This window comes from Mustelus asterias, chromosome 17, assembly GCF_964213995.1.
Source record: "Mustelus asterias chromosome 17, sMusAst1.hap1.1, whole genome shotgun sequence".
NCBI classification, from domain to species: domain Eukaryota; kingdom Metazoa; phylum Chordata; class Chondrichthyes; order Carcharhiniformes; family Triakidae; genus Mustelus; species Mustelus asterias.
Window position 1 is genome coordinate 75,517,263 of NC_135817.1, and position 21,591 is coordinate 75,538,853.

The window sequence follows — 21,591 nt, forward strand, 5'->3', positions numbered from 1 at the left end:
AGCACGGATATGGTTAAAATCGCTTTTCTGGGGAATCATTCGCGTTATGATTTCTTGCAAAGTCTTTTGATCCGTACAACCTGTACATTTTAGTAACCATGGCAACTCGAGTGCAGCTGGGAGGTGAAATGGTGCAGTCAAAATGAAGTTAAGATTGAACATCGTAACTGATTTACTTGCTCGCTGCCGGCCTTTTCAGGATTAATCTCCACAGACCCTCCAGCTAGTGAGTGAAATGTGATATAATCCAGTGTCACTTCTGCACTCGGTCAGACTGTATAACTTGGCTCCCCTTTCAATCCCTTCCTATCCTCATGACACAGCCTTGAGCTGGGCCACAAGTCCATGTGTATCAGGTGCCCTTGGATACCCTATCCAAGCTACTGCCCTTCATGTGCTAGTCTAGATGAGCCTCAGCAGCTTAATTGATATTATAGGGTATCAGTCACAGAGTCGTACAGTGCAGAACTTGCCCTTCGGCCCAACGAGTCAACACCGACAACAAGCACACTAAAGGCGCACTAATCCCATTTTCCTGCACTTGTCCCATATCCTTAAATGCTATGAAAACTCAAGTACTCATCCAAATACGTTTTAAAGGTTGTACGGTTTACGACCTTCCCAGGCAGTGGATTCCCACCATCCTCTGAGTAGTCCACAAAATCTAGGAGCAGAATTAGGCCATTCAGCCCATCGGGTCTGCTCTGCCATTTGATCATGGCTGGTAAATTTCTCAATGCCCATTCTCTTGCCTTTTCCCCGTAACCTTTGATCCCCTTACCAATCAAGAAACTATCCATCTCTGTCTTAAATATGCTCAATGACCGGGCCTCCACAGTCTTCTGTGACAATGAATTCCACAAATTCACCACCCTCTGGCTGAAGAAATTCTTCCTCATCTCAATTCTAAAGGGTCGTCCCTTTACTCTGAGTCTGTGCCCTCGGATCCTAGCTCTCCTACTAATGGAAACATCTTCCCACTTCCACTCTATCCAGGCCTTTCGGTATTCTGTAAGTTTCAATGAAATCCCTCCTGAAAAAAAAATCTCAAATCCCCCCTGAATCTCCTGCCCCTTACTCTAAAACTGTGCCCCCTCATGATTGGCCCCTTAACCAAGGGGAACAGCTGCTCCCTACTCACCCTGTCCATACCCCTCATAATCTTATACACCTCAATCATAGAATCCCGACAGTGCAGAAGGAGGTGAATTGGCCCATCGAGCCTGCACCAACAACAATTCCACCCAGATCCTATCCTGCAACTCCCGTATTTATCCCAGCTAGTCCCCCTGACAGTAAGGGGCAATTTAGCGTGGCCAATCCACCTAACCCGCACAACATTGGACTGTGGGAGGAAACCGGAGCAACCGAAGGAAACCCACGCAGACACTGAGAGAATATGTAAACTCCACACAGCCAGTGACCCGAGACCGGAATTGAACCCGGGTCCCTGGCACGCAGCAGTGCTAACCACTGTGCCACCCAATCATCTCCCCCCCTCAGCCTTCTCTGCTCTAGAGAAAACAATCCAAGCCTATCCAGTCTCTCCTTATAGTTCAAATGCTCCATCCCAGGCAACATCCTGGTGAATCTCCTCTGTACCCCCTCTAGTGCTATCACATCCTTCCTACAGAGAGCTCACCAGGACTGCACACAGGACTCCAGTGGTGGCCTAACCAATGCTCTGTACAGCTCCAAAGCCAGAGCCAGTCCTATCCATTTACGAGTCGAGGTACCAAGAGCAGGCAATCCTGAATCATCTCTCCCAGAGGCAACAACAACCTGGATTCCTATAGCACCTTTTGTACTGTAGAAACATCCCGAGACGCTTCACAGTAGCACTTTGACACAAAATTTGACACTGAGCCACACGGGGAGATATTGACAGCTGAATAAAAGCTTGGTCACAGAGACATCTAAGAGGAGGAGAGAGACGTATGCAGATTTAGGAGGGAATTCCAGAGCTTTGAGTCTCGGCTACTGAAGGCATGGCTGCCGGTGGTGAGGCCTTAAACGACATGGACGTGCAAGAGGCCAGAATTGGAGGAGTGCGCCCTATTTTAACAAGCGCTGAGGCTGAGTGTTAAACCGGAGTCTATTCCTTCCCCATTGTTGAAAATAACAGCAAGTACCTTTCCCATGGGTTTTGGCCTCGATGATTTCACTGATGCGGCCAGGTCCCACTCCATTCTGTGCCGTCAACGTGAACTTGTACCACGTGCCACATTTCAGGTTCTCCAGGCGGTACGAGCGCTCGCTGGGGCTGATGGGAAAGCTGCCCCATTGCTCGCTGTTGTCCTCCGAGTACTGCAGGATGTAACCTTAAGGAGGAGACATCACAAAATCAGTAAAACAAAAGGTTTGCTGACAAGTATAGAAAAAGTAATTGCATTTATTAATAGATCCATCACTTGAAACCTAGGTCTGTTGTGAAAAATGGCTCAAGGTTTCCTGGTCCCTCTGCAATGATACAGCAATTAGCTGTTGGGTGTCCTAACTTTAACATGACTGATTCTTTTTCCGGTCCCATCCTATTGCACATAATGGAGTTCCACTCGATAAATCTGGCTGAGAAATTGGGTCTGGTAACAAGAGGGCTCCGCGTCAATGACTGTAAATGTATTTATTCGGAGATAATCAAGTTGCTCACAGACACACGAGATCACTGGAGCCGCAGCAATAACTCTGATGAGCTGATTAATCTTTTGCCCATTCAGAGTGTCTCTCCTCATCACTGGTGCCCCGGTGGACCAGACCACAGCGTTACTTCAGCAAGACTGATAGCCCTGGCCAACGTCTCCTCAATGGTCAACACAAAAACCTGCCAAGGACTGGCACCCCTAGCATGACCTGTCACCGTTTGTGAGCTGCCAACCTGTGCCCTAGGTAGTTTGTTGTGAACCCTGACCTCCACCCACAGGTTGACTGTGGACTGCGTTCACCACTAGGAGGCAATATTAACCCCATCTTCATCACCCGATGAAGGAGCAGCGCTCCGAAAGCTCGTGATTCCAAATAAACCTGTTGGACTTTAACCTGGTGTTCTGAGGCTTCTTACTGTATCTTTAAATACAACCGTTGGTTTTACAGGTCTATTTAAAGTTTATTCATTAGTATCACAACATCGGCACAACATCGTGGGCCGAAGGGCCTGTTCTGTGCTGTACTGTTCTATGTTCTATCACAAGTAGGCTTACATTAACACTGCAGTGAAGCTACTGTGAAAATCCCCTAGGTGCCACATTCCGATGCATGTTCGGATACACTGAGGGAGAATTTAGCATGGCCAATGCACCCAACCGGTGCATCTTTTGGACTGTGGGAGGAAACTGGAGCACCCGGAGGAAACCCACTCAGACACGAGGAGAACGTGTAGACTCCGCACAGACAGTGACCCAAGCCAGGAATTGAACCCAGGTCCCTGGCACTGTGAGGCAGCAGTGCTAACCACTGTGCTGCCCATTTTCCACCATTCTGCTCTGTTAAATATAAATTCTTATACTAAAACATTGTAAACTGTTAATGCCAGGTGACATAGAATTACTGAGAATCTTCAGTACTTTTCTCCCAATTTTATCCTTGACTATGTTTATATTCCAAATTAGTCTTCATCCCTTCCTTCATAATCCACCATATCAACAAAGTCTGTGTTTAGATAGCTTCCCCTTAAGTGCATCTATGTTTTTCATTTCTACTACTCCATGTGGTGTAGATAAGGCAGATGTTTGCCCACTCACTTAATCGAGCTATATCCCTTTGCTGACACCTTCTGTCCTCTTCACAACCTACTTTCCAACTAAAATTGTGTCATCAACAAATTTAGCAACCATACGTTTGGCCCTGTTTTCCAAGTCATTAATATTGATTGTAAATAGGCACAGTAAGTAGTCTCACAACACCAGGTTAAAGTCCAACAGGTTTATTTGGTAGCACTACTTACTGTGCCCACCCCAGTCCAACGCCGGCATCTCCACATCATGATTGTAAATAGTTGAGGCTCCAGCACTGATCCTTGTGGCATTGCCACTCTGTTTCCTGTTAGCTAGCCAATCCTCCATCGATGCAAGCTAATTCGTTACCCCCTACACCATTACCTCTTATTTTGTGAAGTAAACTTTGATGTTGAAACTTTCCAAATGCCTTCTAGAAATCTAAGTACAGCACATCCACAGGTTCTCCTTTATGCACGTTGCTTAACACTTCCTCAAAGAACTCTATTGAATTAATCAAACAAAATTTCCCTTGCACAATGTTTGACTGCGTTGAGATTTTTCAAGTGTCTCGCTATAACTCCTTAATGATAGATTCCAAAACTTCCAAAACTAGGAGATTTTCACAGTAACTTCATTGCAGTGTTAATGTAAGCCGACTTGTGACTGAAAAACAAACTTTACTTTTATACTTTTTCCCTATGTTCAAGGAAGGGGGCTCCTGGCCAAGAGTTTAATTGGGATTGTGGTCATGAGTAACATTGTGCTAATGGAATAAACTCCAGGGCAGAGGCAAGTTGTGGTTGTCATTGATCTGTAGCATACCTAATGGACTTTCTTACCTCGAATTGAGCTCCCGCCATTGTCTCCAGGTATCCAAGAAAGAATAATGGAATTTGAGGTTGTTTTGGACACAGTCAGGCGTGGTTGGTCTGGTGGGACTGTCGGTGGAAAAATACGGTAACAGGTTAGATTCAGCACTGAAAGGACATCCTTGCTAAGCAAGAGCTATCAGCATCACAACTCCATAGGGTAGGAAGAGCAATCTGTTCACCTTATACTCTTGGCTTGTGCAACCCATGACCCATGGGCCACAGCTCAGCCTCCCAACCTTTGTACCAAGCCTGCAGAGCCAGTATTCAAACTTTCGGTAAGTTCAATTAAAGACTCTGTGAAGAACTCTGCAAAAATCACAGGTGATTCCTCACTTTTGTTTGCGAGTGAACCTATCAGCAGCAAATTCAGAGAGAGGAACACTCTGATTGGAGGAAGGATGGCTTCTTTGTTTTCAAAGCATGCAGTCTCTCTGCATTTGGCTACACTCCCACCTTCCCACGCAGCTGCCTGCAGTTGGAGTCCCAGAAAGTGCAGAGCGAGGAAATACATCCCTTCCCACAGCCTCCTGAAGACCTTCCTGGTACGATGTAAGCCTGGCAAGCCTGGGTGGGGAGTGAGTGAGTCTGGGTGTGTGAGTGAGACTGAGTGAGTGAGTGAGTGAGTCTGAGTGATTGAGTGAGACTGAGTGAGGGAGTGAGTGAGTCTGAGTGACTGAGTGAGGGTCTGAGTGAGTCTGAGTGATTGGTGAGACTGCGTGAGTGAGTGGGTGAGTGAGGGAGTGATTGAATCTCTGGGTGAGTGAGTCTGTGTGAGTGAGGGAGGGAGTGAGTCTCTGGGTGAGTCTGAGTGATTGAATCTCTGGGTGAGTGAGTCTGTGTGAGTGAGGGAGGGAGTGAGTCTCTGGGTGAGTCTGAGTGATTGAGTCTCTGGGTGAGTGAGTCTGTGTGAGTGAGGGAGGGAGTGAGTGGGTCTGAGTGATTGAGTCTCTGGGTGAGTCTGAGTGAGTGAGTCTTTGGGTGAGTGAGTGTTGTCGACAGTGCTATCAAGTAGCATTTGCTCAGCAAAAAACTGCAGTTTGGGTTCCACCAGTGCCACCCAGCTCCTGGCATCATTTACAGCTTTGGTCCAAATATGGAGAAAAGAATTGAACCTGCGAGGTTAGAATGAGTGCCCTTGAAATTAGGGCAGCATTTGAGTTTGGCGCCAAAGAACCCTAGTGAAACTGAAGTTAATTGGAATCATGGAAAAAACTCTTCACTGATTGGAGTCATAGCAAGCACAAACGAAGATAGTTGTGGTTACCATAGAACCATAGAAAATTACAGCTCAGAAACAGGCCTTTTGGCCCTTCTTGTCTGTGCCGAACCATTTTTTGCCTAGTCCCACTGACCTGCACTTGGACCATATCCCTCCACACCCCTCTCATCCATGAACCCGTCCAAGTTTTTCTTAAATGTTAAAAGTGACCCCGCATTTACCACTTTATCCGGCAGCTCATTCCACACTCCCACCACTCTCTGCATGAAGAAGCCCCCTCTAATATTCCCTTTAAACTTTTCTCCTTTCACCCTTAGCCCATGCCCTCTGGTTTTTTTCTCCCCTAGCCTCAGCGGAAAAAGCCTGCTTGCATTCACTCTATCTATACCCATCAAAATCTTATACACCTCTATCAAATCTCCCCTCAATCTTCTACGCTCCAGGGAATAAAGTCCCAACCTATTCAATCTCTCTCTGTAACTCAGCTTCTCAAGTCCCGGCTCAGGTCCCTGGTTGTTGGAGGTTAATCATTTCCGTTCCAGGCTATCACAACAGGAGTTCCTCAGGGTAGTGTTCTAGGCCCAACCATCTTCAGCTGCTTCATCAATGACCTTCCCACCATCAAAGGGGCATAATTGGGGATGTTCACAGATGACTGCACAATGTTCAGTACCGTTTGTGACTCTTCAGATAGTGAAGCAGTTCATGTCCAAATGCAGCAATATTCAGGCTTGGACAAGTGGCAAGTAACATTCATGCCACACAAAGGCCAGGCAATAACCATCTCCAACAAGAGAGGATCTAGCCATCGCTCCTTGACATTCAATGGCATTACCATCACTGAATCCCCCACTATCAACATCCTGGGGGTGATCATTGACCAGAAACTGAACTGGACTAGCCATATAAATACTTTGGCTACTAGAGCAGGTCAAAGGCTGGCAAATCTGTGGTGAGGAATGCATGTCCTGAACCCCCCCCAAAACCTGTCCAACATCTATAAGGCATAAGTCAGGAGTGTGATGGAAAACTCTCCACTAGCCTGGTTGAGTATAGCAGCAACAATGTTCAAGATGCTTGACACCATCCAGGACAAAACAGCTTAGATTTCCCACTGCAACAAACATTCACTCCTTACACACAATAGCAGCACTATCTACAAGATGCACTGCAGCAACTCACCAAACCTACATAGACAGCAGCTCCCAAACCCATAACCTCTGCCACCCAGAAGGACAAGGGCAGCAAATACATGGGAACACCACCATGTGGAGGTTCCCCTCCAAACCACTCACCATCCTGACATGGAAATATATCGTCATTCATTCATTGTCACTGGATCTAAATCCTAAGAACTCCCTCTGTAATAGCACCGTGGGTGTCCCTACACAATGTGGAATGCAGTGATTCAAGAAGGCAGCTCACTACCATCTTCTGATAGGTAATTAGAGATGGGTTATCAATGTTGGCCCAGCCAGTGATGCCCACTTCTCATGAACAAAACAAAATGAGGTTGGCCCTCAGAAAACTTCCTGGGCAACTGGCCTGGTTGAAAGGCCTCATCATAGAGCAGGCAGGATTCCTGCTGCAAAACATCTAGGCCGATGTACTCTCCTTTTACCAATAACCTCTAGGCTCAGTGCGTTACCCTACAAACTCCAGCCTGTGTTATCCTACGCGTTATGTACTCCTGCATGTGTGTTATCCTACACGTTACATACACCAGCCTTCTACAGATGCACCACTGAAAGCATTCTTTCCAGTTGTAATACAGCTTGATATGTCTTGGTATGTTTCAGCTCTGCTCAAGACCGCAATCAACCTCAAAGGGTCATGAACGAAGCCCAGTCCATCACTCAAACCAGCCTCCCATCCATTGACACTGTCTGCACTTCCCGCTGCCTCGGAAAAGCAGCCAGCGTAATCAAGGACCCCACGCACCCCAAACATTCTGTCTTCCACCTTTTTCCGTCGGGAAAAAAATACAAAAGTCAACCGACTCAAGAACAGCTTCTTCCCTGCTGCCATTAGACTTTTGAATGGACCTACCTCGCAGTAAGTTGATCTGTCTCTACACCCTGGCTATGACTGTAAGACTACATTCTGCACTCTCTCCAATCCTTCTCTATGAACGGTATGCTTTGTCTGTATAGCACGCAAGAAACAATACTTTTCACTGTATGTTAATACATGTGACAATAATAAATCAAATCAAATCAAACACACTCCATACTGTTCATTATTCTGTATGTTACACAATCCACCCTGTACCTCATACATAATCTATTTGGAATTCAAGAATTGCCTCAGAACCCCGAGCAAATCATATTAGCAAATAATTATTCTGACATATTTATTCATTCAATAATCCACAATTTCCAATATAACTAACCACCAACTTTGATAATCAAATTCTGTCAGGACTTGCCCAATCTCCAAATGCTGTGAGATAATTATATTACAAGGGAACGGACATCAATATTACAATATAATGCCAAAATTACTTCAGAAGGATCTGTCCATTTGCTTAATGTCACCGCAGGCACATAAGTAATTAGGAGCGGCACTGACCTTTTGCAAGGGTTAACATTGCATGAAAATGCCAGTGTCACTGCTCATTAAATGCTCAAACATACATCATCTCATTAACAGCTTCAGAGTCCAAGGACTGAAAGGTTTGTTCCCCCACAGGACTCATCTTCCTTGTTTTGTGATATTGCCAGAAGGTCAAATTGTCAGGTACAACTTGAACAAATTCAAGTAAACCACGAGGCAATGAACTGAGTCAATATTAAACATAGAATCCCATTGAATTGAAACCAGGGAAATAAGCCATTCGATCCAAGCGGTTCGTGCTGATGTTTATGTTCCACATTCGCCTCCTCCTCTCTATCACATCTCACCCCATCACCATGTCCTTCCATTCCTTTCTTGCTTGGGCAACCATTGGGGCGGCACAGTGGTTCGCACTACTGCCTCACACTGCCAGGGACCCGGGTTCGATTCCCAGCTTGGGTCACTGTCTGCATGGAGTCTGCACGTTCTCTCCCTGTCTGCGGGGATTTCTTTAAAGTTTATTTATTATTCACAAGTAGGCTGACATTAACACTGCAGTGAAGTTACTGTGAAAATCCCCGAGTCGCCACACTCCGCTGCCTGTTCGGGTACACTGAGGGAGAATTTAGCATGGCCAATGCACCTAACCAGCATGTCTTTCGGACTGTGGGAGGAAAGCGGAGCACCCGGAGGAAACCCACGCAGACACGGGGAGAACGTGCAGACTCTACACAGACAGTGACTCAAGCCAGGAATCGAACCTGGGTCCCTAGTGCTGCAAGGCAGCAGTGCTAACCACTGTGCCACTCCTCCCACAATCCAAAAGACATGCTGGTTAGGTGCATTGGCCATGCTAAATTCTCCCTCAGTGTTCCCGATTAGGCGCCGGAGTGTGGCGATGAGGGGATTTTCACAGTAACTTCATTGCAGTGTTAACTTAAGCCTTACTTGTGACACTAATAAATAAACTTTATAAACTTTATATGAAGTAGCACCTTTATTCAATAAAGGAGGAGACAGAAGGGGGGTGCTACATGCCAGTTAGCCTAACGTCTGTCATAGAGAAATTTCTAGAATCCATTATTGAGGAGATCATAGCAGGATACTTAGAAAATCACATTTTGATCAGGCAGACTCAAAATGGGTTTGTGAAAGGAAAATCGTGTTTAACTCACTACGAGAGTTTTTTTTGAAGAGGTACGAAGCAAGGTAGATAAAGGGGAAATTGCACATGTGGTGTACTTGGGATTTCCAGAAGGTATTTAGTAAGGTGTTACATCAAAGGTTACTATAAAAAATAAAATTACAAGGTATAGGTGGTAACACAACCAGATTGGCCATGATCTCATTGAATGGTGGAGCAGGTTCAAAGGGCTGAATGGCCTACTCCAGCTCCTAAGTCCTACATTCTGACGTCTGTAGTGCTCTTAGAGGTGCTGAGATGTTGGACCAAGTTGGCCCTCTCAGGTGGATATAAAGGACCCTCTGACTCTGTTCTGAAGAAGAGTATAGGGGAGTTATCACTAATGTCCTATATTTATCCCTCAGTCACCAAAACATCAGTCTATCTGGTCGTTATCACATTGCAACTTGAGGGAGGTAGCTGTGTATAAAATAGCTGCTACATTTCCTACAACAGTGACTACACTTCAAAAGCACTGCCTGTGAAACACACAATCAGTGGTGGTGAAAGGGGCTACATAAATGCACACCTTTCTTTCTTGCATTAGGTCCTCTTGTACCACACACCATCCACATTCAAGTTATTTAGTAGGCAAACATCTCCAAATTCTCTCAATGGCACTGATGCTGCACCAAGATTGCAAGATGAAAAGATTACTTTGAATAAAATAAACCAATGTCATCCCATCCTTTAAGCACACCAACTGTAACAGTGATTGTTTCAGTAAATCCAATGGCCAGACATCAACCACCCTTCCTGCTAACCTGTTCCAGTTACTTCCTGACATCTTTCCAAAGCTTAACCTTTCCAAGGCTCAGGTTTTATTTATCTTTCCATGGGGTGTGGGCGCCGTTGGCAAGGCCAGCATTTGTTGCCCATTCCCTCCCTAATTGCCCTTGAACTGAGTGCCTTTCTCAGCCATTTCAGAGGGTGGTTAAGAGTCAACCATATTGCCATGGATCTGGAGTCTTCTCTCGGCCAGACTGGGTAAGGATGGCAGATTTCCATTCCTGAAAGGGGATTGGTGAACCAGGTGGGTTTTTTACAACAATCGATAATAGATTCATGATCAGCATTACTGAGGTTTGATTTTCAAATACAGATTTAGTAATTTAATTTAAATTCCACCATCTGTCCTGGTGAGATTTGAACCCATGTCACTGGCTTCATAGGAATCATACAATCCCTTCTGAGCGGAAGGAGGCCATTCAGCCCATTGAGCCTGCACCGACAACAATCCCACCCAGGCTCTATCCCCATAACCCAAGTATTTACTCTGCTAATCCTCCTAACACTAAGGGGCAATTTATCATGGCCAATTAAACTAACCCACACATCTTTGAATTTTCCTTGGATAGTGACCTTACCACGACTCCACCATCTTCACCCCTCCCTCGTGATCTTGAATTATTTGTAAGTACAACCACAACTTTACTTTCTCTATCCCTTCTTTTTCGCCCAGAAGGTGGTGGGAATCTGGAACTCACTGCCTGAAAGGGTGGTAGAAGCAGGAAACCGGACAATGTTTAAGAAGCATTGAGGTGAGCACTTGAAACACCACAGTATGCAAGGCAACTAACCCAAGTGCTGGAAAATGGGATTTGAGTACATCAGTGCTTGATGGCTGGCACAGACACATTGGGCCGAAGGGCCTCTTTTCATGCTGTAAAACTCTGACTCCAAAAGGTGCATGGCAGAAGACCAGAATGCATCTGCCTTGAAGAACATTGGAGGGGGAGAGGATCAGGAGAAGGCCATTCAGCCCCTTCAGCCTGTATCCCCTTTCAATTAGCTCATGGCTGATCTGTATCTTAACTCAATCTATCTGTCTTGGGTCTGTAATCCTTAATGTTATTGCTAAAATTTCCTCCAAAATAAGGAACTTCATCTGACCTAATCTCAACAACTTTTTAGGGGGAAGAATGTTCCATATTTCCACAATAAAAAATATCTGGAATTAAGAATCTACTAATGACCATGGAACCATTGTTGATTGTCGGAAAAACCCATCTGGTTCACTGATGTCCTTTAGGGAAAGAAATCTGCCGTCCTTACCTGGTCTGGCTACATGTGACTTCAGAACCACAGCAATGTGGTTGACTCTCAACTGCCTTCTAAAGGCAACTTGGGATGGGCAATAAATGCTGGCCAGCCAGCGACGCCCATGTCCCACAAATGAATTTTAAAAATGCTTTTGAGTGAGGACGTGCTTCTTGACATAACCCTTGAACGGCCTAGCTCTGATTTCAAAGTCATTCTGGACTCTCCTATCTCCCCTGTCCCAATCCTTTAATCATCTGGTCACCCTATTATAGAAAGGATATTATTAAACTAGAAAGAGTGCAGAAAAGATTTACTAGGATGCTACCGGGACTTGATGGTTTGAGTTAAAAGGAGAGGCTGGATAGCCTGGGACTTTTTTCCTTGGTGCGTAGGAAGCTGATAGAGGTCTATAAAATAATAGGGGCGTAGATCAGCTAGATAGTCAATATCTTTTCCCAAAGGTAGGGAAGTCGAAAACTAGAGGGCATAGGTTTAAGGTGAGAGGGGAGAGATACAAAAGGGTCCAGAGGGGCAATTTTTTCACACAGAGGGTGGTGAGTGTCTCGAACGAGCTGCCAGAGGTAGTAGTAGAGACGAGTATAATTTTGTCTTTTAAAAAGCATTTAGACAGTTACATGAGTATAGAGGGATATTGGCCAAATGCAGGCAATTGGGACTAGCTTAGTGGTAAAACTGGACGGCATGGACAAGTTGGGCTGAAGGGCCTGTTTCCATACTGTAAACCTCTATGACTCTATGACCTCGATTTTAAACACACGTTTCCCCTCTCAGATGAATGTAAAAGATTTAATGGCATTGTTTTGAAGATGTTTTCCTGTCCTGGTCAATATCTATCCATCAATCAACATCAGAAAAACAGACTACCTGGAGTTGCATCGTTGTTTCTGGGAGCTTACTCTGTGCAAATTGGCTACCACATGTCTGACACTTCAAAAAAAGCCTTTGGACATCCCGAGGTCATGAAGGGGGCTATATAAAAGCAAGTCTTTTATTTTTGATTATTTCTTCCCAGATGGAAGCACCTAGTTTCCATGTAAATTCAACTCCCACCAATCAACAGCAGCCAACTTTGCTCAGGATAGCATCATACAGTGTCCGACTGTACATCTGGCTGTTCACTTAGTTTGGGTCTGCTACATATTTTAGGCATCTTTTACAGTCACCAATGGTGGAATAGCTATATGCCACTAAATGGTGGTCAAGGTAACCAAATATTTGCCTGAAGGTATTTTCTGCTCTACATTAAAGAATGAATAAGGTTCCAGTACAAAGGAGCTGGCATGGATTCAAAAGGCCGAATGACCTCCTTCTCTGCCTCATTGATTCTGTTACTCAATACTTTATAGAGTGGCAAGGTGGCACAGTGGTTAGCATTGCTGCATCACAGTGCCAGGGACCCGGGTTCGATTCCAGCCTTGGGTGACTGTCTGTGTGGAGTTTGCACCTTCACCCCGTGTCTGTGCGGGTTTCCTCCGGGTGCTCCGGTTTCCCCCCACAGTCCAAGGATATGCAGGGTAGGTGGATTGGTCATACATTGTGCCCCAGGATGTGTAGGTTTAAGGGGATTAGTGGTGTAAATACGTGGGGCTACGGGAATAGGGCCTAGGTGGGATGCTCTGTCAGAGAGTCGGTGCAGACTCAATGGGCCGAATGGCCTCTTTCTGCACTGTAGGGACTCTATGATTCTATACAAGTGGCGAGGAAGTTCCCTATGTGAGGTGGAACTGGGCTATTTACACCATGGGCCATTGTGTTCGATCCCTGGTTTTGTTCTTTGGGTGTAGCTCACCATTAAGAACAAAGAACAAAGAAAATTACAGCACAGGAAGAGGCCCTTCGGCCCTCCAAGCCTGCACCGACCATGCTGCCCGACTGAACTAAGACCCCCTACCCTTCCGGGGTTCGTATCCCTCCATTCCCATTTTATTCATGTATTTGTCAAGCCCCCCTTTAAAACTCACTAGCGTATCTGCTTCCACTACCTCCCATGGCAGCGAGTTCCAGGCACCCACCATCCTTTGCGTAAAACACCTGTCTCATAAATCTTTAAATCTTGCCCCTCACACCTTAAACCTGTGCCCCCTAGTAATTGACTCTTCCACCCTTGGAAGAAGCTTCTGACTATCCACTCTGTCCGTGCCTCTCATAGTCTTGTAGACTTCTATCAGGTCGCCCCTCAACCTCCGTCGTTCCAGTGAGAACAAACCAAGTTTCTCCAACCTCTCCTGATATGCCCTCCATACCAGTCAACATTCTGGTAAATCTTTTCTGTACCCTCTCCAAAGCCTTCACATCCTTCTGGTAGTGTGGCGACCAGAATTGAACACTATATTCCAAGTGCGGCCTAACTAAGGTTCTATAAAGCTGCAACATGACTTGCCAATTTTTAAACTTAATGCCCCGGCCAATGAAGGCAAGCATGCCGTATGCCCTCTTGACTACCTTCTCCACCTGCGTTGCCACTTTCAATGACCTGTGTACCTGTACACCCAGATCCCTCTGCCTATCAATACTCTTAAGGGCTTTGCCATTTACTATATATTTCCTATCTGTATTAGATCTTCCAAAATGCATGACCTCACATTTGTCCGGATTAAACTCCGCCCAAGTCTCCAACCGATCTATATCCTGCTGTATCCTCTGATGGTTCTCATTGCTATCCGCAAATCCACCAAGTTTTGTGTCATCCGCAAACTTACTAATGAAACCAGTTACATTTTCCTCCAAATCATTTATATATATTACAAACGGCAAAGGTCCCAGCACTGATCCCTGAGAAATGTCACTTGTCACAGCTCTCCATTCAGAAATGCACCCTTCCACTGCTACCCTCTGTCTTCTTTGACCGAGCCAGTTCTGTATCCACTTTGCCAGCTCACCGCTGATCCCATGAGACTTCACCTTCTGCACCAGTCTGCCATGAGGGACCTTGTCAAAGGCCTTACTGGAGTCCATGTAGACAACATCCACTGCCCTACCCTCATCAAGCAATAAAGCGCACAGGTTGGGTTATAAATTGACCATGAGCGCCAACAAAATAACCCACACTTGCTTCCGAGGAATGTTTGTGTGAGGATAAAAAAGCTATTAAATCCCACAGTTAATAGGTTCCTCACCTTGCACCTGTAGGTTGAGGAGAATTTCATCTGATCCCCAGTTGTTACTTGTCATGCATCTGTAGTACCCAGAATCCTCTGCTTTCACGGTACGGATAACAAAGCTTCCATTGTTAAAGATGCTCCTGTGTCCATCAATCAGGACAGGGGTGGGTGTTCCATTGCTGCACCAGAGAAGAAATAAAGGTATTGATTTGACCATGTACAATAATCAATGTAGCGCAAAATGTGGGACCAAGTTTGGTTCAGATCGTCAAAGTCAACATAGAGGAAGTTTTAGCTGCACTAACGCCTCATTGGTTACTAAATCATAAATCACAATATCAAGATTGATTTAGTATCAGCAGCCTGAAGGGTATGCAGACTAATGGGGATATTCAGCCACCCCCCAACCACTTCCTCACCCAAAACAAGGTTTTATTCAGTTACTCTAAGTGACCCAGGAAGAAAATAGGCTAGACTGGTCTAGGGAAGTTCATAGGCCTGGATGTTATGGGACTTCAGGGCTAGCAAGTGAAGGACTGGACAGCTGCTACTGCAGTGGGGAAGGTGGCGAATAGCCCTCCTGCCCTGAGACCAATTGAACCCCTTAATTAGCCACTCAATGGCCTCTTCCCATTGCTCTTGGGCTCTTTGGCACAAGTGGGGACCACCAGGTACATTCTGGCTGATTTCTGGGCTCATGGACAGGGAGGGCACACTGCCCAGTGGCAGGGGTTACCCACTTGGATACACAGACCCCTACCTCAACAATCACCCTATCCCACCCTGCCTGGTCCTAGCGAGGTTGACCGCCGCTCACCTGGGTTCCAGGCGTCCCACCCTCCCATCCAATCTGCTCCTGGCTGCAGTCGCAGGAGTGTCCAGCAGTGGTGCTGTTGGAGAAAGTCCCTCATGGTAGGCTGGTGAAAAAGGTTGGATCTCATGGGATAAAGGGGGAGGTGGCTAGATGGGTGGAGAACTGGCTTGGTCACAGAAGACAGAGGGTGGTAGTGGAAGGGTCTTTTTCCGGCTGGAGGCCTGTGACTAGTGGTGTTCCGCAGGGCTCTGTATTGGGACCTCTGCTGTTTGTGATTTATATAAACGATCTGGAAGAAGGTGTAACTGGGGTGATCAGTAAGTTTGCGGACGACACAAAACTGGCAGGACTTGCAGATAGTGAGGAGCATTGTCAGAGGCTACAGAAGGATATAAATAGGCTGGAAATTTGGGCAAAGAAATGGCAGATGGAGTTCAATCCTGATGCGAAGTGGTGCATTTTGGTAGAAATAATGTAGGGAGGAGCTCTACGATAAATGGCAGAACCATAAAGGGTGTAGATACATAGAGGGACCTGGGTGTGCAAGTCCACAGATCCTTGAAGGTGACGTCACAGGTGGAGAAGGTGGTGAAGAAGGCATATGGCATGCTTGCCTTTATAGGACGGGGCATAGAGTATAAAAGTTGGGGTCTGATGTTGCAGATGTATAGAACGTTGGCTCGGCTGCATTTGGAATACTGCATCCAGTTCTGGTCGCCACACTACCAGAAGGACGTGGAGGCTTTGGAGTACAGAGGAGGTTTACCAGGATGTTGCCTGGTATGGAGGGGCTTAGTTATGAGGAGAGATTGGGTAAACTGGGGTTGTTCTCCCTGGAAAGATGGAGGATGAGGGGAGACTTAATAGAGGTGTATAAAATTATGAAAGACATACATAGGGTGAACGGTGGGAAGCTTTTCCCCAGGTCGGTGGTGACGTTCACGAGGGGTCATAGGTTCAAGGTGAAGGGGGGGAGGTTTAACACAGATATCAGAAGGACATATTTTACACAGAGGGTGGTGGGGGCCTGGAATGCGCTGCCAGGCAAGGTGGTGGAGGCGGACACACTGGGAACGTTTAAGACTTATCTAGATAGCCATATGAACGGAGTGGGAATGGAGGGATACAAAAGAATGGTCTAGTTTGGACCAGGGAGCGGCACGGGCTTGGAGGGCCGAAGGGCCTTTTCCTGTGCTGTATTGTTCTTTGTTCTTTGGAGCTGAAGACCTTCTGATTGGCCAGTAGTGAGCTGAGTTACAGAGAGAGATTGAATAGGTTGGGACTTTATTCCCTGGAGCGTAGAAGATTGAGGGGAGATTTGATAGAGGTGTATAAGATTTTGATGGGTATAGATAGAGTGAATGCAAGCAGGCTTTTTCCGCTGAGGCTAGGGGAGAAAAAAACCAGAGGGCATGGGTTAAGGGTGAAAGGAGAAAAGTTTAAAGGGAATATTAGGGGGGGCTTCTTCACGCAGAGAGTGGTGGGAGTGTGGAATGAGCTGCCGGATAAAGTGGTAAATGCGGGGTCACTTTTAACATTTAAGAAAAACTTGGACGGGTTCATGGATGAAAGGGGTGTGGAGGGATATGGTCCAAGTGCAGGTCAGTGGGACTAGGCAAAAAATGGTTCGGCACAGACAAGAAGGGCCAAAAGGCCTGTTTCTGAGCTGTAATTTTCTATGGTTCTATGGTTCTAGTGCTTGGTGGCGGAATCTTAAAGGGATAGGAGCATTGATAGTTCTTTGCTTGATGAACATTAAATGCAGTCGGGGCTCCCAGAACCGGCGGAGGTGGGGTTGTCCCCAACTTTCTAGTCAGTGGAAAGGCCCACCATTGTTCTCTAGAATCCTGACCAATGTTTTAGGACAAGGACCTGCCCAGTTGCCATCACCTCAGCACCCAGGGTATAGAAACACGCTGTGCCAGCTACATGCTTCTCTTGCTTGTTTCCTTTTTGATTTGGCGTATTGTAAGGCTAAGGATTTCAAAGCAGCAGCCTTCGATGTGAGGTGTAGTTTCCCCTTTTACCTGTTCTTCATCCATTTGACAGTGGGTGCTGGGTCTCCAACGGCCTTACACGGCAGCACAATATCCCGCATCCATGGTGTCGTCACGGTGCCGCTGAATGTTAGGATCCGGGCCGGTGCTGACAACAACCATAACAGCACGGATTAATATCTTAACCTGAGTTTAATGTCTTTCATCTAACAATAGAATGAAGGTTGGCAGAGGAGGGATTGACGCCGACAGAAGTAGACTAACTCTACATTCCCTGGGGTTCGCAAGAATGAGAGGTGATCTGATTGAAATCAAATTCTTAAGCTACTTGACAGGGTTGGTGCTGAGAGGTCACCTCCCCCGGCTGGGGAATCTAGAATATGGAATCTCAGAATGAGGGGGTGCCAATTTAGCACTGAGAGGGGGAGAGATGTCTTCACTCAGAGGATTGTGAATCTTTGGGTTTCTCCACCCCAGAAGGATCCCCAGTTATTGAGTACATTCAAGACAAAGGGCAGGATTTTCCAGTGGGATTTTTCAGCCCTGCTGCAGCATATTTTCCAGCGCCAGAGACGGTTCGCCATTGGGAACTTCCAATCCCGCTGATGACTACGGGGTTTGCGTGCCCTGCACCCACCGCTGCTGGGGAACACACCGTACGGGAGTCACCATTGGCGGGACCGGAAGATGGTGGGAAGGGCTGGAAAATTTTGCCCAGAGATTGCTAGATATTTGGAGGCTAAGGGGATTAAGGGATATGGAGATTGTGAGGGAAAGTGGAGTTGAGGTAGAAGACCGGCCTTGATCTTGTTGAATGTCAGAGCAGTCTTGAGGGGCCGAATGGTCTCCTCCTGCTCCTATTTCTTATGTTCATATCAACTGAGTCCATCCTTCTGGCAATCTAAAATCTCATGACTGGGAATCAAACTGATTGCCGTGAATTACTGTAATGGAGCCTAAATTACTGTATTACAGCGAATTACTGTAACCGATCTATAGTACCAACTCTTCCATACAGGAGTCTGGAGCAAAGGGTGTGCATCATATACCAGGGGACCTTCAAATCCTCAGATACTGGAAGTGTCACGTGTAACAAAAATGCATCAATTTATTAAGGAGAATAAATATCAGTTCTCAATTCCTGCCGGACACAATCATTAAAATAGCGGGCTGAGAAACACTGCACTTCTCTGCTCCAGACAGGATTTAAACACAGGGTGAGCTTTGGGGGATCGTATTTAAAATCAGGACAACAAGGAGAGTAAGACATCAGGCTCATACAGCACAGAATGGGCAGTTCGATCAGATAACAAAGGCCACCAGGGCCACGCTGGAACGTTACCTTTGGCTAGTGGCTCCACTGTAATGATCTCACTGGAGTTGCCCCTCCCAGCCGCGGTGATTGCAACAACCCAGATGCTGTATTGACGGTTCTGGCTGAGGTTGGGAATGCGATAATAAAATGCGTCTGGCGAGGCTTCAAACTCACTGATTATCTGCAAAGGGGAAAAAAGACACTTGCTGTCGTCACAGTGAAACCCAAGATGACTTTTCACCGTAACTTACCAATCAGTCCAAACGATAATTAATACCACCCCTCGTTAACTCCCTGGCGTGCTGGTTGTTCGTCAACCAACATCCTTTTTGTTGCCCAATGGGAAAAATCGGAGGCCACGGTGGTTCCTGGCGAGGCCAAGTCTCCAACCCCTGGCCATGAACTCAAGGTCAATGCCAGTAACGAGGAAGAAATAATTGAGAGGCCCAGGGTAAATGATCTGGGGACCAGGGTTCGAATCCTGCCATGGCTGATGGTGAAATTTGAATTCAATATTTAAAAAATCTGGAATTTGAAGTGCAGATGACCATGTAACAGGCCGTAAAAACCCATTTGATTTCCTTTTGGGAAGGAAATCCGGTGTCCTTACCTGGACTGACCTACAAGTGACTCCAGATCCAAGGCAATGTAGTTGGCTCTTAACTGCCCTCTAAAAAGGCCGAGCAAACCACTCAGTTCAAGGGCAATTAGGGATGGGCAATAAATTTTGGACCCGCCCATATCCAATGAATGAATAAGAAACTAAAACAGGAAGAAGATGCTTGCTTTAATAGGTTGGGGCTCCTTTTCGAGAGAAGACCATAAGACCATAAGATATAGGAGCAGAATTAGTCCATTCAGCCCATCAAATCTGCTCTGCCATTCAGTCATGGCTGATATGTTTCTCAATCCCATTCTCCCGCCTTTCCCCCCTAATCGGAGAAGGCTGAAGGGTAACATGATAGAGGTCTTTAACAGTGGGAAGGAGTTTGAGAGAACCCCCCAGTTTCCTATTATTCCACCTTTTGGCAGCTGTGCTTTCATCTGGAATTTCTTCTTAAACCCCCCCTCTTCCCACCCTCCCATGAATTGCTTCCTTTGAGCCACACTTTAAGACACATCTCTTTGGCCAAGCTTTTGGTCATCTGCTGTGATATCTATTCATCTGGCTTTTGGGGCCAGATTCTGTTTGATGACGCTCCTGTGTCGTCCCTTGAGATGGTTTAGGCGCTATATAAATACAGTAGTTGCTGTTGATGGTGCGTTAGGAATAGAAACAACGGGGTCGGGTTCTCCAACCTCGCTTCAGCTGGGATTCTGCCTCAGTGAAGGGAGATTTGGCTGAGTGCCAAATTCTCCATCCTTGCAGGCAGCAGCATCGGGGTGTGAATGGCTGGAGAATTCCGGCTAATGTTCCCACTTGGAGGAGAGTTCTAAAGTCGGAGCCATTCACTCTTCAGATAGTCACCAATAAATCCCGTGAGCAAGTTAGGGGACACTTCTTTACCCAGACACTAGTGTTAATGAGGAACCTACTGCAGCGTGGAGTGATTGAGGTGAGCAGCAGAGATACATTGAAAGGGTAGATGGATAGGACGTGAGGAAGAGTAGACGGTTATGCTGGTAGTGTGAAATGATTTAGTGCGGGAGGGTGCTGGTGTGGAGTGTAAACACCAGCAGAGGCCAGTGAAGTGAACTAGAACAAAGAACAAAGAAAATTACAGCACAGGAACAGGCCCTTCGGCCCTCCAAGCCTGCACCGACCATGCTGCCCGACTGAACTAAAACCCCCTACCCTTCTGGGGACCATATCCCTCTATTCCCATCCTATTCATGTATTTGTCAAGACGCCCCTTAAAACTCACTAGTGTATCTGCTTCACTACCTCCTCCGGCAACGAGTTCCAGGCATCCACCATCCTCTGTGTAAAAAACTTGCCTTGTACATCTCCATTAAACCTTGCCCCCGCACCATAAAACTATGTCCCCAAGTAATTGACTTTTCCACCCTGGGAAAAAGCTTTTGACTATCCACTCTCACCATGCCCCTCATAATCTTGTAGACTTCTATCACGTCGCTCCTCAACCTCCGTCGTTCCAGTGAGAACAAACCACGTTTCTCCAACTTCTCCTCATAGCTAATGCCCTCCATACCAGGCAACATCCTGGTAAATCTTTTCTGTACCCTCTCCAAAGCCTCCACATCCTTCTGGTAGTGTGGCGACCAGAATTGAACACTATATTCCAAGTGCGGCCTAACTAAGGTTCTATAAAGCTGCAACAGGACTTGCCAATTTTTAAACTCAATGCCCCGGCCAATGAAGGCAAGCATGTCGTATGCCCTCTTGACTACCTTCTCCACCTGCATTGCCACTTTCAGTGACCTGTGTACCTGTACACCCAGATCCCTCTACCTATCAATACTCTTAAGGGTTCTGCCATTTACTGTATATTTCCCATCTGTATTAGACCTTCCAAAATGCATGACCTCACATTTGTCCGGATTAATCTCCATCTGCCATCTCTCCGCCCAAGTCTCCACCCGATCTATATTCTGCCGTGTTCTCTGATGGTCCTCATCACTATCCGCAAATCCACCAACCTTTGTGTCACCGCAAACTTACTAATCAAACCAGTCACATTTTCCTCCAAATCGTTTATATATATTACAAACAGCAAAGGTCCCAGCACTGATCCCTGAGGAACGTCACTTGTCACAGCCCTTCAATCAGAAAGCGGAAAGGTTTGTTTCTGCACT

General features: G+C 46.3%; 1 protein-coding gene across 4 annotated transcripts in view; it reads right to left on the reverse strand.

The window, feature by feature from the left end:
- The window catches only part of LOC144506201 (cell adhesion molecule DSCAM), a 518,357-nt gene that overhangs the window by 61,055 nt on the left and 435,711 nt on the right, over window positions 1-21,591 (reverse strand). For all 4 annotated transcript variants that reach the window (XM_078232062.1, XM_078232059.1, XM_078232061.1 and 1 more), the window contains exons 20-24: window positions 18,862-19,015; window positions 17,550-17,667; window positions 14,724-14,887; window positions 4,553-4,651; window positions 2,133-2,321 (exon numbers count right to left, since the gene is read on the reverse strand). In XM_078232062.1, coding sequence (XP_078088188.1) covers window positions 2,133-2,321; window positions 4,553-4,651; window positions 14,724-14,887; window positions 17,550-17,667; window positions 18,862-19,015 — 724 coding nt within the window. The remainder of the gene's footprint in view (window positions 1-2,132; window positions 2,322-4,552; window positions 4,652-14,723; window positions 14,888-17,549; window positions 17,668-18,861; window positions 19,016-21,591) is intronic.